Source organism: Monodon monoceros, unplaced genomic scaffold (assembly GCF_005190385.1).
Source record: "Monodon monoceros isolate NGI ecotype Baffin Bay Population unplaced genomic scaffold, NGI_Narwhal_1 Super_Scaffold_16, whole genome shotgun sequence".
Taxonomy (NCBI): Eukaryota; Metazoa; Chordata; class Mammalia; order Artiodactyla; family Monodontidae; genus Monodon; species Monodon monoceros.
The window spans coordinates 108,319,360-108,336,599 of record NW_021703772.1 but is presented as its reverse complement, the minus strand read 5'-3'; the positions used below and the strand labels follow the sequence as shown (position 1 = coordinate 108,336,599).

At 41.8% G+C, this 17,240-nt stretch overlaps 1 protein-coding gene across 9 annotated transcripts in view; it reads left to right on the top strand.

Moving 5' to 3' along the window:
- SAP130 (Sin3A associated protein 130) overlaps positions 1-17,240 on the top strand; it is a 75,555-nt gene that overhangs the window by 10,943 nt on the left and 47,372 nt on the right. For 8 of the 9 annotated variants that reach the window (XM_029225136.1, XM_029225133.1, XM_029225132.1 and 5 more), the window contains 8 exons: positions 644-755; positions 1,777-1,901; positions 3,554-3,678; positions 9,286-9,433; positions 9,610-9,700; positions 9,909-10,013; positions 13,598-13,739; positions 15,704-15,825. In XM_029225136.1, the coding sequence (XP_029080969.1) occupies positions 644-755; positions 1,777-1,901; positions 3,554-3,678; positions 9,286-9,433; positions 9,610-9,700; positions 9,909-10,013; positions 13,598-13,739; positions 15,704-15,825 (970 nt within the window). Of the gene's footprint in view, positions 1-19; positions 756-1,776; positions 1,902-3,553; positions 3,679-9,285; positions 9,434-9,609; positions 9,701-9,908; positions 10,014-13,597; positions 13,740-15,703; positions 15,826-17,240 lie in introns of all 9 variants that reach the window. The other variant, XM_029225139.1, reaches the window with a different exon arrangement.

The window sequence follows — 17,240 nt, the reverse complement described above, 5'->3', positions numbered from 1 at the left end:
ACAGCTCACTCCCTTCAAGTTTTCAGGAGAAAAATGGTATTCCAAAAAGGTGCACTGTGGTGTTTTTCATTTTGTCATATTGCTGAGTCCTCCCAGAAGTGCTGGAATGCCCACCTGAGAAGCACTGGCATCAGGATCGGGCAGGTGTGAGGAAGGGACAGGTAGGGGTGAGCTGCAGAACTGATGGGCGAGTGCCCGTTGGACGCTGACTGAATTTTCTTAGAGATCCTGGCTAGCATAAAGCATACGTGAGTGCAGTGGCGTGTAAAGGAAATAGTGATAATAAGAAAAAATAAGCTGTAGGCCAAGACAAAGAAAACAAGGGTAAAAGAGTACTATTGAAGATGAGAGTGTCTGAAAGTGGACAGTCAGATGTGTCATCAGTGATAGGAATCTAACAGCTAGCTAGATTCAAGGCAGTTGATGGGTCCTCCCTGCCCCTTACCACATGCCTGCTGGCACAGGGCATCGTGCAGTATGCTGTGAAAAGGAAACTAAATGTCCTTTCCCTTGGGGTGCTCACTATCTTAAGAGGAACAACATGACCCACATTTGGAGGCAGCTGACTTCCTAGAAGCAATGGCTAAGCACCCGTGGCTAAGACCAGGCACTTGGAAATAACGTTGCATCCTGTTTCTTGCAGGGGCATCCCAGTAACCTGCATCACATCATGACCACAAACGTACAGATGTCTATCATCCGCAGCAACGCACCTGGGCCCCCTCTTCACATTGGAGCTTCTCATTTACCTCGAGGTAAATAAAGGCTGCGTGTTTTCTTCAGACTCCTGAAATGCAGTGACAGGTACACGTTTGGTAGAAGATACAGTAACACAAAGCGTATCCAGAATGAGCTTTTTAGAGTTGCAGGACAGCAGAAATAAACTTAGATTAATGCACATTTTTAGCGTGGCCTAATAGGTGCTTGTTATAGTTGTATTGCAACACATATGTGTATGTGTGTAAACTCAGAGCAATTCAAATTTTCTGTATGGTCTAAAAATTGGCCTTTATACTGAGGAACTCCTGAAAGCTGTGGTCGTGTAAATATGGGCTTCATTTTCAATAAATAAGTCACAAATGTTAATACTGAGTATTTTTGAAGTTTAGTGAAAATGCTTAGTCAAATCTTTTTATTCACATGGCAATAAGATGAATTTATTCTTACAATTAAGTGCTGATAGGTTGTAAGGTATTAAGTTTAATGAGTTTTTTCAGTTACTTGATCAGAAATTGTTACCTTCTACTGGAGAGGATAAAATTATTGTCGGCAGAATCAGGCTAACAAATACTCTCTCTCAATGTAACTTGGTGGTTGTTCTCAGAGTGAGGTTCACAGACTGCAGGGGGATCTGTGTGAGGTCGAAGCTAAGACGTGTGCCCTTTTGTCAGTGCTGATATTGGCACTGATGGTACAGAGGCAGTGGTGGTTCAAGTGAACTCTCACTGGTGGTTAAACTGCTGCAGCCTTGGCTTGAATCAGGGTACTAACAGCACCGTGCTGTGCTTCAATGCTACATACTTGCAGTTTAAAAAAAAAAAAAAAATAGCCAGTTTCATTTAAGAACACCCTTGAAGAAGCAATACAGATTGTCGATCTTATGAAATCTTAGCCCTTGGGCGCACGTTCTCCTAATTTTCTGTATGATGAAACGGGAAGTATACATAAAGCACTTAAGCTGAATACTGACACACTGAGCTTATAGGGAATGTAATTGTAGCTATTTAAATCGTGGGCCCGGAAGCCATACTAATGAAAAAAATACTGTTTTTCCAGGTGCAGCAGCTGCTGCTGTGATGTCCAGTTCTAAAGTAACCACGGTCCTGAGGCCGACTTCCCAGCTGCCAAATGCTGCTGCAGCTCAGCCAGCAGTACAGCACATCATTCACCAGCCAATCCAGGCACGCCAGGGTTGTGGGTAGTCAGCCAGCAAGCGTTAAGCGCCTACTCTGAGTTATTCGCTCTGCTTGGCACTGTGCGAGTCCTTGAACCCCAAGCGACTTTGGATCTAGCTGCCAAGATGTAGAGAAGGCTGAATTACATACAGTGTCATGTGATCCGCTGTAGGAATTTAGGAGAGAGGTAGTAAGGGAAGGCTTTTGGTTGGGATGGGTGTGGCAGTGGGGATTCAGAGGCGTGAAGGGGGGCAGCACTGTGAACAAGGCAAGGAAGATAGTGGTGGTTGTACACAATGTGGAGTAAAGACTAGTTAGAACTGAGGGATTCTAATTTGGTTAGGGGGGTGTGAACCCCTAAACATTTTATGCACATTTTTATGCACATATGTATGCTTTTTAAGGAAGACGGTCCATGCCTTTCAACTTTTTTCAAGGAAACCTGTGGCCTCAGTACTACTGAAGTATAACGTGTTACTGCGTGATACCGTGTCTGTCTCTAAATTCGGGGCTCTAAGGTGAAGACTGTAAACTTGATATTGTACACAGCAGAGAGCTACTGCGTCTTTGGAATATACTGATATATGGTCAAAGAAATATCTTTGAGAGATTTATCTAGCTGAATTGCGTACAGAAGGTAGAAGTTCAGTGCCTTTGGGGCCAGACTGGTAGCATGTATGAAATAGCTGGGTTTAAGATACTACAGAAGAGTGCTGACTGGGACGCGGGGTAAGATATGTCTAGCCTAGAGCTTTCACATTAAACAAAATAAAAGACCTTGCTGGTAATAAAACACATTTGGAGACTGATTAGGGCCCCAGGAGTATAATGGTAGGAAGGGTTGGAGAAAGAGGAGAACCAAGGTCAAGAGCTCAGTAGTGAGGAAGACAGCACAGCAGTCCTAGTGTGAGAGGACAGGCTGTGAGAGCAGCGCCATGGGGATGAGGTCTGCAGGTGAGAAACAGATCAAGAATGGGCAGAGTTTGCTGAGTTAACCTGCACGTGGCAGGAGCAGGACAGAAGGACTACTCAGGAGAGCTCAGATGACTGGAGAATCTGACAGTGGGCAAGCGGGTGAAGCCCAGTGTGGAACTCGTTAGTCAGGTGAAGATTTTACACACAGATGTAGGGGTAAGGGAAGTATATCCATATGGAAACATCTAGAAAGCATCTGGGCACCCTGCACCTTCCGCTGGTAAAGAATGCTATCACCACGTGTTTGCCTTTTTTGCCCTCAGATGGCATGAGAGCCAGCATCCAGTTCTGAGTAGGCCCTCTGTGGAAAGCCCTAGGTCGTGTCGTCATGAAAAGTGTCTGCTCCAGGACCAGCGACAGCTCTGTGGGAACTAGAGCTGAAGGGCTAGATTCCAGTCTGTACTAATCGTAGGACAGAATTTTGAGTCTGGTCATATTGGAAAAGGAGGGGCTTGTGTACTCTCCAACCAGCATTGGATTTTTTGGGATAATTCTGGCTCTTGGCCTTCTAACAACCTATCTGAAAAGAGAACTCGGTAATCATAATGGTGAGAATTTATTTTCATTTGGACATAAACACCCTTATTTCGAGGCCCAGTTTTCAAATTATACTTGCAGTGTTTTGGGCATACTGTATTTTGCTTTTGCTTTCAATGAAATATGTTTTTCTCTTCTCTTGGTAGTCTCGTCCACCTGTGACCACCTCTAATACCATCCCTCCTGCTGTGGTAGCAACTGTGTCGGCCACCAGAGCTCAGTCTCCAGTCATTACTACAACAGCAGCCCATGCCACTGATTCTGCACTTAGGTATATTTGGGGGTTTGAAGATCAGCCATCCTGTCATCCTCCCTTCTTCTCTCCCCTTTTCTTTTCCTTTCTTCATTCAACTCAACAAATATTTATTGAGTGCTTTTTTCTTTTTTTTAATGAGCTATGTTGTGTTCTAGACACTGAGGATAAAGCAGTGAACAAATAAAAAGAAATTCTTGCCCTCATAGAGTTTCTGTTTGTAGAAACTGTGGCTGGAGACATACCATAAAAAAATATATAGTTTTTTAGGTGGCAGAGAACGCTTTGGGGAAAAATCTGGGCGAATGGGATTTGGAGTGACAGGGTAGGCAGTACGGGGAGCTTACTTTGTCATGTAAGGTGATCAGGAAGGGCTTTGTTGATAAGAATGCAGTTGAACAGAAAATGGAAAGATGTGAAATGAGCCATATGGTTGTCTGGGATAAGAGTGTTCTAGGCAGTGGGAACAGTAAGTGCAAAGGCCCTGAGACAGGAGTATGTTTACCGCATAAAGGGGCAGCAAGAGGCTAATGGTAGGAGAGTGGCCAGAGATGATTTTGGGAGGTAGCAAGGTCCCCAGGTCATGCCGAGCCTTAGGAACCACTCTGAGGATTTGGCCTGTGCTGAGGGGCAATTGGAAGCCTTAGCAGGGTTTGGAACAGAGCAGTGCCATGATCTGAAGTAGCTGCATCAGCCTGGTTGCTGGAGAGAGTTGGCTGTGGGGAGGCAAAGTTGGAAGCAGGATGTTTCGAAGAGTATGGCAGGAATCCAGGAGAGATGGTCATTGGAGGTGGAAAGATGTGGTTAGATTCTGAGTAGAACTTTGAAGGTAGCGGAGGGGATTTCTGAGGAAGCACGTACGGGGTTATCAGAGAATGAGAACAGTCAGGCTTATGCCCGCGCTGGTTGGCTGTGCAGCTGGGAGAGTGGAGTTGCCTAAACTTGAGATGGGGAAGAATGGGAGAAGTAGGTTTGGGGAGGAATTCCAGGCTCCGGTTTGGGGCACTTTTAAGGTTGTGCTGACTTCTGAGCACCCAAGTGGAGATGTTGAGAAAGCTTCTGGAGTCCACAGAAGAGTTCGGGAGGAGATGATTTAGGAGGGCAATGTAGATGGGGAGGAGGTTTATGAGAGAAAATGGCTCCCAGTTGAGAGGGCTGTCGAGGGAAGCAGTGTTCTCAAGGGAGAACCAAGATTCATTAGGGCAGGAAGATAGTGGATATATTCACAGAAGAGGTTGAGGGTACAGGAGATTTTGCTAAAGATGGATTGTGAGTCCACAGGGTATAGTAGAAAGGTTGGGTGTTTGAGAAGTGAAGCCAGTACAATTAAGAGATTTACAGAGCCATACAGGGAGAGAATCTGGTCAATGAGGGATGGTCTCTGATGCTTCTTGTGAGTGACACAGTCAGGGATGAAGACATCAAGGTATTTGTCCTCACGACCCCCAAGCATATTGTGCTGGTGAAGCTATGAAAGTTGGGGAGGGCAGTGGCATGAGAGTCTTGCCAGGAGCATGCAGTGTTCCAGTGGCCTTTCTTGATTCTTGCCATCGATTACGTGGGTGCCGGGGAAAGAGCCTTCGGCAATATGAACAAGAAGTGATTCACTGGACCGAAGAAGGGATAGGGCATGGAGAGCAGAGCTGTCGGGAACTAGACACCATCCGGAAGACTTGTCTACCAGTTGGAAGCAGTCTGAGATGCCTCCTTGGTTTCTTCCTTGCTTGACCAAGTAAATGAAGAGGAAACAAGGGAAAGAAAGCAGATTTATTTATTTATTTATTTATTTTTGGCTGCATTGGGTCTTCGTCGCTGGGTGTGGGCTTTTCTCTAGTTGCAGCGAGTGGGGGCTCCTCTTGGTTGCAGTGCGCGGGCTTCTCGTTGCGGTGGCTTCTGTTGTTGCAGAGCACGGGCTCTAGGCACGTGGGTTCAGTAGTTGCGGCACGTGGGCTCAGTAGTTGCGGCACGCGGGCTCTAGAGCGCAGGCTCAGTAGTTGTGGTGCATGGGCGCAGTTGCTCCGTGGCATGTGGGATCTTCCCGGACCAAGGATCGAACCTGTGTCCCCTGCATTGGCAGGTGGATTCTTAACCACTGCGCCACCAGGGAAGCCCCGAAAGCAGATTTCAAAGAGAAGGTTAAGTTTTGTGATACTGAGTGTATCTGTGGCAACAGGCAGTTGAAGAGATGTCTGTGCTTGAGAAGTCATTAATGTGAGCTACAGTTAATGCTCTAGGTATCTGAGTCTACCCAGCGGGAATAAATATAATGAGAAGAGGGCCCAGAACAGAGCTCTGAAGAAAATAACACTTACATGCAGAGTAGTGCCTAGGACGTAACTTTAACCACTAGCTCTGTCATTTACTAGCTGTGTGTCATTAGGCAAGTGTTTTTAACTTCCCTGATCCTTAGTCCCCTCTTCAATAAAATGAAGACACTTTACTTCTTGGTAATTGAATATATTGCCTGAGGTACAAAGAGACACAACAGCCCAACATAAAATAGACTGTGTTATTCATGTTAACTTTATAGTACCTTCAAAAAATTAATATATTCAGATGGTATGATGAAATTCAAAAGGTATAAATGTGTATACAGTGAAAACTAGGGTTAGATTTTTTTTTAAACCATGTTGTTGAATTATCTGTCTTTTCCAGTGTATTGTTTTTACTAAAAAAATGGATATTGAATTTTGTCAGATATATTTTTAGCATATAGCTATGTTTTCACTCCTGTAACAAATATTATTGTGTGCCTCGTCTGTGCCAGTCACTGCTCTAGGCACTGGAAATACACTAGGGAATTAAACAGACAAAAACCCTAACGATCAGATGGTTTTTCTACTTAAATTATCTATAACTGTGATAAATTCCTAATGTCTGACTTCCTAGCTAATGGATGTACTGATGGGCATTTTGGCATATGTTGCATGTTTGTGATGGTGTGCCTTCAAGGTGTATTCCTGGAAGTGGGAGTGCTAGGTGAAAGAGTAAATGTCTCAATTTCCTCACCTAGAAAATGGCGGTAATATTACCTTCCTTGATATGGAAGTTAATATATACATATTAATGTGTAAATATGTATATATTAATACTAATATATAAAGCACTTAATACATGCCTGACATGTAATGGTCATTAACACTTTTTATGTGTTAGCACTTGTTATTTTTCATTAGAGTAAATGAAAATCAAAGACTAGTATAGTCTATGCTTTCAGAAACACTTCACATATCTAAATACTTAATAGAAGTACTCTTTGGGGGGTATATTTTTGTATGAGCTGGACCTCTTAAAATATGAGCACGTTTAAGTTTGAATTTAGGAGATCCTTTCCGGGTGATTCTGTTGGCATTCTTCTTTGTTACAGGTATCTTCAGAATTGTTCCCATAGTTAGATTCCTCCATCCTAAAATTTGTGATTATTTTAGTTATGTGTACACATCTCTCTGAATGCATTTCATTGTAAATGCTGGGAGTGGGCAGCTTTCACTGTACTCTGGTGACCTAAGTCATCAACTATTAAAAATCCAGTCTTCAATAGTAGGCTTTCTCCTCAGTGAGTTCCACCAGGTGTCATAGTTGCACCTATGACCAGGCTTTCAGCTTTCCTTTGAACTTGAATAATATGCCATTTAGTTCTTTCTATAGGGAGAAAGCCATCCTTTATTCAGTTTGTAAGTTTTATGCACTAATATCCCACCAGCTCTGATCTTAAAGCATTTTGAGAGAGGATCCCTATGATGAAACCATAGTTTGGATACGTGAGGTCCCAATCACATTTCACCCTTACGGCTCAACTTTTCATGTTTTCTTCTTCCTAATTTATAATCACATGGTTCCAAAATACAAAAACATAAAAAGGTATTCAGTAGGGAGTATCACTCCTCTGTCGCACGTCTACCAAGTTCCTATGTTCCTTTCCCTTTGCCTTTGTAAAGTAACATGTTTATAGCTTTCGGGGTATCCTTCCAGTGTTTCTTAAATACAGTCGAATTCACATGTAATTCTTAACTTTTATCCTTTTTACCCCCCCAAATTGTTTAATTCATAGATTCCTAAGCTGCCCTCTTACTGCAGCCGGCAGTGTGTCAGTCTCAAGATTTATATGTTCCTCTTTGGGTTTTTTCATATAACAACGTATGTTGAAAGCTTTCCATTTCAGTACGTGGAGTTTCATTGTTCTTTTAGCAGCAGTATGATGACCCATCGTGTATGTGGATTTGAGGTTCTTTTCTTTACTTTACTATCATAAATAATATTGCAGTGAATAACTTTATACCCTTGTCATTATGCCTGTGTGCAAGAATATCTATAGGATAAATTCCCAAAAGTGATCAGAGGGTATATGTGATTGTAATTTTGATACCTATGTCTTATTGCCTTCCATAGGGTTTCTACCAGTTTATACTCCCTCCAGAATATTTAAAAGTGCCTGTTCCCTTACAGCTTGAACAACAGAGTACCCTGTCAATTTTTTGGATTTTTGCCAATCTGATAGGTGAACAATGATATATCAGTGTCTTTTAAATTACATTTCTCTTTCTCTGATTAAGACTTAGTCTTTTCCCTTTGTTAAGGGGCCATTTGTGTTTTCTTTTTAGCAAACTGACTATTCATATCCTTGGCCTGTTTTTCTATTGGGCTGTTATTTTTCTCATGGATTTCTAGGAGCTCTTCATATATTAAGATTACACTTTCACCTATGAGTCTTTTTACTTTGCTTGTAGTGTGTTTTACTGTGTTAGGAGGCTTGCTTATTGGTTTACAGAGTCAAATTTCTTGATTTTTTTTTATAGCTTTTGGATTTTTAGAGCTTTTAATTGTTAGAAAGCTCTCCGCCACTCCAGGGCTATTAAAGAATTCTATCTTTTCTTCATGTCCTTTCTTATTTTCCATTAAACCTTCCATCATTTTCATATTTATCCTGGTGTACTGTGTGAAGTATGGATCTCATTTGATTTTTTCCAAATGGCTATGTAGTCTTCCTAGCATCATTTATTAAATAGCCCATTCTCTCCCCTCTGTTTGAGATGTCAACTTTGATATACTGTCAAGTTTTCTTACCATTTTTGCAATTTCAGTAGCATGCTTGCCAGTTAATTTGACATGCTGTCTATGTTGATATCCCATTCAATTATGAGGCAGTCATAACTATAACTTTATCTTTTGGTAAGGGATGATATAAAATTGGGGGAAGGAAGTCAGTGCTTCAAGGTCACAGGTTAAGCTTCCGTTAATGAAGGTTTTCTGTAATGTTACCTCAACAGTTAGAACCTTAGTGTGTATCTTCAGATTTGTCCACAGAGTGAAACGTGTTCGTTATAGTAATGCTTACTCGAGGTGGTCAGAGAGTGTTGATTAATTATATCGGGGATACTCAGTATGACTGAGGATTAATTTATTTGGTTCATGGTACATGTTGATACCTTTTAGAATGAGGCTTATGGCAGTTTCAGGAGAGAAACTCGATGGGCAGTTAACTTCATTGGTTCACCTGTGGACTTCACAGACCTGTGAAAAATAAAACTCTGACTGTGATCCAGCACGAGACAGTAAGTGGCCTTGGCTGCCTGCATTGCGTCTGGAGACAAGTCATAGATCGTGATGTCTTTTCTGTCTTCCCAGTCGGCCAACTCTGTCTCTCCAGCATCCACCGTCTGCAGCAATTAGTATTCAGCGTCCTGCCCAGTCACGGGATGTGACAACAAGAATCACACTGCCATCTCACCCTGCGCTAGGGACGCCAAAACAGCAGCTCCATACCATGGCTCAGGTAAAACCAGAGATGAAGAGCCATCTGTATACTCTGTGGGTTAAAACCAGAATTGTGCAAAACTTGCTAAAAGCCTGGCAATATCGAAGGCAGTGATTGCGTTTAAACGGGATTGGGTGGGAGATGTTCCTGTTTCTAATTGTGTTGTGGGGTGTTCCCCCCCCCCCCCCCCACAGAAAACGATCTTCAGTACTGGCACACCAGTGGCTGCAGCAACGGTAGCACCTATTTTGGCAACCAACACCATTCCTTCCGCAACCACGGCTGGTAAGTCGGCAGCCCTGCTCTTCCTGCCAGGGAGGAAGGAGGCATAAGGCGTGGGTTCATTCTTTATTTCTCAGCTTCAGGCAGAGAACAAGAATTAGGTTAGAAAAATTCTCTTTCTTTTTCCCAAGAGCTTTTCTTGGGTTTTTGAGAATCTGTAATGTGTGCAGAGAGGCCGTTGTTGAAGAATTTCCCTTTTTCTCCTGTCCAGGATCGGTGTCACACACACAAGCTCCCACGAGTACAATTGTTACCATGACAATGCCCTCACATTCATCCCATGCTACGGCAGTGACCACCTCAAACATCCCGGTTGGTAAGTGGTGTGCAGCCTGCAGACGGAAGCTTACAAGGAGTTTTCAGCCCCGCTGACCAGGTCTTCATATAGCTGGCTAGTGTTGATTTTTTTTTTTAATTGTTAATTTTCAAAGCAACACCGACTTTAACTTTGAGTATTATTTCATATACAGATTTGGCATTTTGATGGTAGGGGGAGAAAAAAGAAGATAACCGTCTCTGAGAGCGCAAAGTAAACTACTTTAACTCCACTTTTGACTTATTCATCAACCTTTACCTTTTCTATGTTTACCTTTTTAAAAAGTAAGTTAACTTTACTGATAAAAGTTTGACAAGAACAACAGGAAAAGCAAGAAAGAAGCAAAGATCTGGAGTGAAGAGACCTTGTACACTGACAGATTGTTCAGGAAAAACAATCTCTGGGTGATGCAACAGTGGGAAGAATGCTAACCTCAAGTCACTTCCCCGAGGTTCTTATCTGGGTGCCACCCAAGGTACTTCATGACCATCCTAAAATTCCTTCCAGGCTTTGCTTATTCCCCTTTTAAATATGTGTATATTTACAGTATTAAAACATCTTTGAAAAATTTCTGGCAGCCAAACTTCAGGGATCAACAGCAGGGATTGGCAAGCTTTTTCCATAGAGCCGGATCGTAAATGCTTTAGGTTCTGCAGGCCTCATGGGTGTGTGCAACTACCTAGCTGTGGACAATATGTAAACAAATGGGTGTGGCTGTGTTTCAGTTAGATTTTTTTATGGACACAGAAATTTGAATTTCATGTCATTTTCAGGTGTCACAAAATAGTCTTCTTTTGATTTTTTCCCTCCCCCTGCCGTTTAAAAGTGTGAACCCATTGTTAGCTCATGGGCCAAAACAGGCATCAGCAAGGTTTGGCCGGCAAGTTGTCGATGCCTATCGTCAGAGTTGATAGCTTACTGTCACAGCTTCCAAAGCAGAGGCTGTGGCCTATGAGGCAGAACACTCCTTTAACCCACAAGTGACAGGTTTTAGTTTCTAGTGTTACCTGTGCCTTGGCTCTGTAACAGTGAGTGTGCCATCTTACTCTCCTTCACTCCCAGAGATGTGGGACAGCTGCCATATTTTTAATCTGCTGTACTTTTAGAAGTAAGGCTGCCTTTTGTGCAAGGACGCACTGACATACTCGACGGTCAGAAATCTGGTGACCAGACACAGAAGTGTCTCCCCTACCTGCTGTGTCCCAGCACTGGGGTGGTCCCTCCCTCCCTGCTTCCTTCCTTTGCATGTGTGACAGGCTGCAGCTTCCACAGCCCTCCTAGCAAACTTTGAAGGTACTTTTCCAGAGTAACGGTAGGACCCAGGAAACCCTTGCTCCTCTTTTAAATAACTGAGCCATTCCAGCCCTTAAATTGGTACTCAGCCCCACAGACGGCTTTTAGCAGAGAAAATAACTGTGGTCTTTCTCACGTTACTGCTCCCTCCAGCTTGGCACTGGGGAAACCAAACTTCTGTCACACCCTCTGAATTTAATCTCACTTCTGTGAAGTCTGGCAGTGGGGTTAGAGGTTCAGCATTACAGCACTTTCGTTGAAAAAGATCATTGATTGTTCCATGTTGTCATTTCAGGCTGTTTTCTGGCTATAGCTAACAGTGTCATCAGTTATCTGCAGCGCTGTCGAGTCAGAGCCAAGCCCCTTCTTTTCATTTTTATAGTCGAGAGTCTCACTAGGGAATGTGTAGCTATGAAGAAAATCAGACCAGTAAAGAGGGGCAGCGTCCCCTAGGGGGCTGTCTGGTTGTGTCTTGAACCCTCTCTGTGGAGAATTATTTAGAGATCAGTTCTTGTTAATGTCACTGTGTCTTCCTAAGAGTAAACACTGTGCAAGTAAACTCACTGAAAGTAGCAGGAGACAAATAATGTTCATTCATTTGGCTAAAGCTACCAACTTCTTACCTGTCCTAAGTTACTGTATTGCTGTGTTCTCTAACTCGCCAGCTCACTTATCTTTGAACTTTTACCATTTACTAAATTCTAGGTCTGAAAATCATTTGACAGAAGTGTCCAAACAGATTTAAACTCTGCTACTTAGTGTGATCGCTTTTGTCGAAGCTCCGTCAGGTTTATGCTCTAGTTTTGTTTTCTTCTTGCGTAGTAACTCAGATATTTGTTACATCATGATGGGATCCCTGTACCGAAGGGCCTCAGTTGAGAAGGGAAAACTGATATTAACCCTAGAGCATTGATTTTCAAGTTGAGGGCATAAGAGCTATATTAAAATCACCTAAGTGGCTTTTTCTAAGTGTCACTTGCTTTCTCCAGGTGAGATTAGATATTGAATTCAGCCATTGTTATTAATAGGAATGTGTTGGATCAGGGGAAGAGCCTGATAACCCCAAGCATAGGGTTTTCACCTGCAGTGAATGCCCATTTCCAATAGAATGCCACCCTCATTTTCTCCACACATGACAGTGGTCTCAGAACTATAAAAAGAATCAGATGATGCCAGCCTACAGAAAACAGGGACTATCTTTGAAAATAGCCCCAACTTACGATTTCTGCATTATGTTTTTCCTGAAGGTTTTTTTTTTTCTAAATAATTGAGGATGTATGGCCCTTTTAATTAGGAAAAAGTAAAGGTATGATTCGTGTGTGTGTGTGGTTACCATCTGATGTTAGCTACTGTGCCAAACACAGCTGCTTTTTTATTGGAAGCATAATTTTCTCCTACCTTTTATGGGCACAGTGAAAACACAGGCTTACTCACTTTTCCCTCAGCACCCTCTCGACTGACTACTGATGGAAAAATACATCATGCCAGCTCCTCTCTGCATTAGCCAGCAGAGGCCATCCTCGCTGGTCAGACTGGGCATCTCACCCATCATCCTGCAGAAACTTCTCCAGCTGCCTCCCTCAAAAAATATCTGGGCCCGGGGGGGTTGCTGCTTACCTTTGGTGTTCAGTGTGCTGCACCTTGGGTAACGTGATGGCATCATCCCAGTCTCTAGTGTTTGCGTGCCTGCCATTGGTATGACTTGGGTCTTTACAGATAGAATTAAATTTGAAAACTGTATGATCATTTTGATTTTGCCATAAAATATTATGCAAAGTCACAGGAAACTCAAAAGACTTTAGAAATTAAGTGATTTTCTAGAGAAGGCCTCCTCATAGGTGAGGAATCTAAGACTTGGAAATTAAAATGACCTTCTCATTACTTATCAGCTACATTATTACTAATTAGTTATGGGCCCCTGAAAAGAATCTAAGGTGTTTGCCATTTCTGTATTCAAATTTTTGTTGATTTTTTTTTTTTTTTAAGTTTTCTCCTTTTAAAGAAAAGGTCTCCAAGAAACCAGGTCAGGGGGAAAGGATGTAGTTGCCGAAAGTATTAATGTTGAACCCTGCTTTGACAGATAGCAGTGTAAATATATCAGTGGATTATTGGATTGAAATAATTCAGTTGAACCATAGGTACTCATCTTTTCATTTTTTATTTTCGTTAAAACTAAAAATCCAGGCTTCTTATTACTGTTTGCATTCTTAAGATTGTTGCTGGCCAAGAATGTTTTGGCATGCCAGTGAAAGCATATGAGCAGTAATGTAATTGGATTATACTTTTTGTAGCTAAGGTGGTGCCTCAGCAAATCACACATACTTCTCCTCGGATCCAACCCGATTACCCTGCAGAGAGGAGTAGCCTGATTCCCATTTCAGGACATCGAGCCTCTCCAAATCCTGTGGCTATGGAAACCCGAAGTGACAATAGGTAGGAGGGAATGTGCCCCATCGTGTCACGAATTGTTTTGATTTTTCAGTGAAACCAATTGTCCCACGAATATGGCATGTATTTCTTTATTTTCAGTTTTTCCCCCTGAAAATCTAATACACTGTGTAATTTCTTTAATTTTATGAAACTGTGCTGTATTTATTCGTTCTCCTTTTGATGAATGTTCTAGTATCTTTTTTTTGACTTGGGTACTTCTCTTTTTAATTTATTTTGAGCCATTGTGAGTGTAAGGGTGGCAGCATCATGACCTCTTATCCCCTAAGTATTTCCATTTTCATCTCTAGAGAACAGAGCTGTTCTTACTTAACCACAGTATGGGGAACTGAAACGGTCCTTTAGCTTTCCATTCTCTTTCATACATTGAAATTTTTGAAGAGTATAGATAGGCCATTGTTCTTGCAGACTATTCTTCAATTTGGGCTTGTCGGATTGTTCCTCAGAGTTAGATTCAGGCTGTGCATTTTTGAAGTGAATACCATTAGGTGATATGTTCTTCTCACTGTTATTACATCAGAGAGCTCATGCTCTCCCTTTGTCCCATTAATAGTTATCTCAACATTAATTACTTAAGGAAGGTGATGCCAGATTTTTCTACTGTAAAGGTGCACTTTTCTTTTTTGTAAATAACTAATTTGTGTGGAAATACCTTGAGACTGTAAGTGTCCTTATAAGCTTTCACTCAGTAGTTTTGCTTCTATTGATGATTGCTGGCTGGATCAGTTGATGGTTGCAGTATGATGGTTGCAAGATAGCGACTTGTTCGATCATTTCGTTGATATTTATCAGTTGACATTCTGATGTAAAGAAAGTTCATCTATCCCCATTTATTTATTTTTCTGTGTATTTTATTTTTGAACATCTGCATGGGCTCGTGGATTTGGTTTTATTTATTCATAATTATAATCCATTACTGTCATCTGTTTCGAGGCTCAGATTGTCTCCAGGTTCGTCCTTGGGAGCCCCTTCAGACTAGTTTCCTGGGTTTTGCTATGTCCTGGTCATTCTAGCCCTTCCTTACTTCTCACCACATTAAGATACTTGAAACTCTTCGTGAACTTGGTCCCTCTGAACCCTGGAATCTGCCATTTCTCCAAGGAGCCCTGGTTCCTTTGCATCATTTAGAAACTAAGATCTAGCCATTAGCTCTGTTTGTTGTTACTGGATTGTCACTACTTCTAGGCCCATTCAGCAGGCAGAGAGGTAGGAGGTATATAACATTTTAAAAACTAAGTACATTCTGGTAGCTCTGGTCTAGCTCCATTACCTCCCCCATTCCGTATTTGTATCTCCCTTCTCCCACCCCACAGTGAGAACCTGGTGGAGTGCACATGAAGTAATTTCAGAATTGGATCATTTTTAAATATTCTTGTTTGATTATTGTGGTGTATAGAAATGCTTATTAGTTTTTTTCTTTTCTTTTCTTTTTTTACCGAAGTACAGTTGATTTACAATGTTGTTGTTAGTTTCTGGTATACATCAAAGTGATTCAGTTTTATATATATATATGCGATACAGTAGGATCTTGTTGTTTATCTATTCTATGTGTAGTAGTTTGTGTCTGCTAATCGCAGACTCCTAATTTATCCCTTCCTGCCCCTTTCCGCTTTGGTAACCACAAGTTTGTTTTCTATGTCTGTGAGTCTGTTTCTGTTCTGTAAATAAGTTCATTTGTGTCATATTTTCAATTCCACCTGTAAGTGACATCATATGGTATTTGTCTTTCTCTCTCTGACTTACTTCACTTAGTATGATCATCTCTAGGTCCATCCGTGTTAAAATATTACTCTCTCTAGGTCTGTATCCTTTGATATAATTGTTTGGGATGCAATTTAGGAAACGTTAGTATGGCAGTTAAAAGTAAAAAGAGTTTGTAGGGGATAGGATCATTTGAAGGGAAAGAAGAAAAACCATTTTGCTTCATATTCTCTGTGTTCCATCTATAGACCATCTGTTCCTGTTCAGTTCCAGTACTTTCTGCCAACGTACCCACCTTCTGCGTACCCACTGGCTGCTCACACCTACACCCCGATCACCAGCTCTGTGTCCACCATTCGACAGTATCCAGGTATGAGCCCCACTGTTAAGATGACTTTTAACATTTTAATTTTTGCATGCAATGAGATAGAAATTGATCGGTGAATATTTCTAGTATGGATTTAGTTACTCTAGCTTTTATTTTCAGATTCAGATAAGGCTGAAATCTGAAGCTTTAAGGTTGTAAATCACCATCCCTGAAATCTAAAAAGTTGTTACTTATTAGTGATAGTAGCATGATTTTATCCCACCCTGAGGATAATTATGTTAACAGTTTTTGTTATCCCTTAAAATGGAAGTACAGTTAAAAACGAATAAAGCTGTACTCTTACGGGGCTTCTGTTGTTTTGTGGGATATTTGTTGTGTTTTTAATGTTCGTCCAGTTGTGCTCAAAATTCACTATCCAGTCCGGTAAATAGTGTTCTTTTTGCCAATCCAGAATAAACAATGCTACTTAAACCTCAGGGTTTGTATAGTCTTTTCCTGTGAGACCCTCAGCTCACTTCAGGCATAAGAAAGCCAGGTTGTCAGATTGTGGCCATTGCCTGTCTGCTGTGCCGTCCAGGACTGCAGCTGCGCCCACGTGTGGCCATTGAGCATTTGAAGGGGATCCGGCACAAATGAAGAAGTGAATTTTTTGTTTTACTTAATTAAAATGAGAGAAATTTCAAATATGTTTAGCGCAACTTAGTGATATGCAACTACTTTTTTCAAAATTGTAGATTTTATGGAATCAAAATACAAATCGAATATTTCTGAAATTTAGTCTCTGAATTGAGATGTGTTTTAAGAGTAAAATGTACCCTGAATTTTGAAGACATAATATGGAAAAGAGAATGTAAAGTATGTTATTAATAACTTTTATAGTGATTATATTTTGAAATGATAATCTTTGGATATATTGAGTTAAACAAGATATGTCATTAAAATTAATTCGGCCTGCGTTTTTTTGTGTGTGTGTGTGGTACGCGGGCCTCTCACTGTTGTGGCCTCTCCCGTTGTGGAGCACAGGCTCCGGACGCGCAGGCTCAGCGGCCATGGCTCACGGGTCCAGCCGCTCCGCGGCCTGTGGGATCTTCCCGGACCAGGGCACGAACACGCGTCCCCTGCGTCGTCACTGCGCCACCAGGGAAGCCCTGGCCTGCGTTTTAGTTTATTAATGTGGCTACTGGAAAATCTAAAATTGCGTGTATGACTTATATTTTCATTAGGACAGTGCTAGTCTAAAACTTTCAAACACTGAGGGTTTTTTTAATTATATGTATAAATTTATTTATTTATTTTTGGCTGTGTTGGGTCTTCGTTGCTGTGTGCAGGCTTTCTCTAGTTGTGGTGAGCGGGGCTACTCTTCATTGAGCTGCGCAGGCTTTTCCTTGCAGCAGCTTCTCGTTGTGGAGCACAGGCTCTAGGTGCTCGGGCTTCAGTAGTTGTGGCTCTTGGGCTCT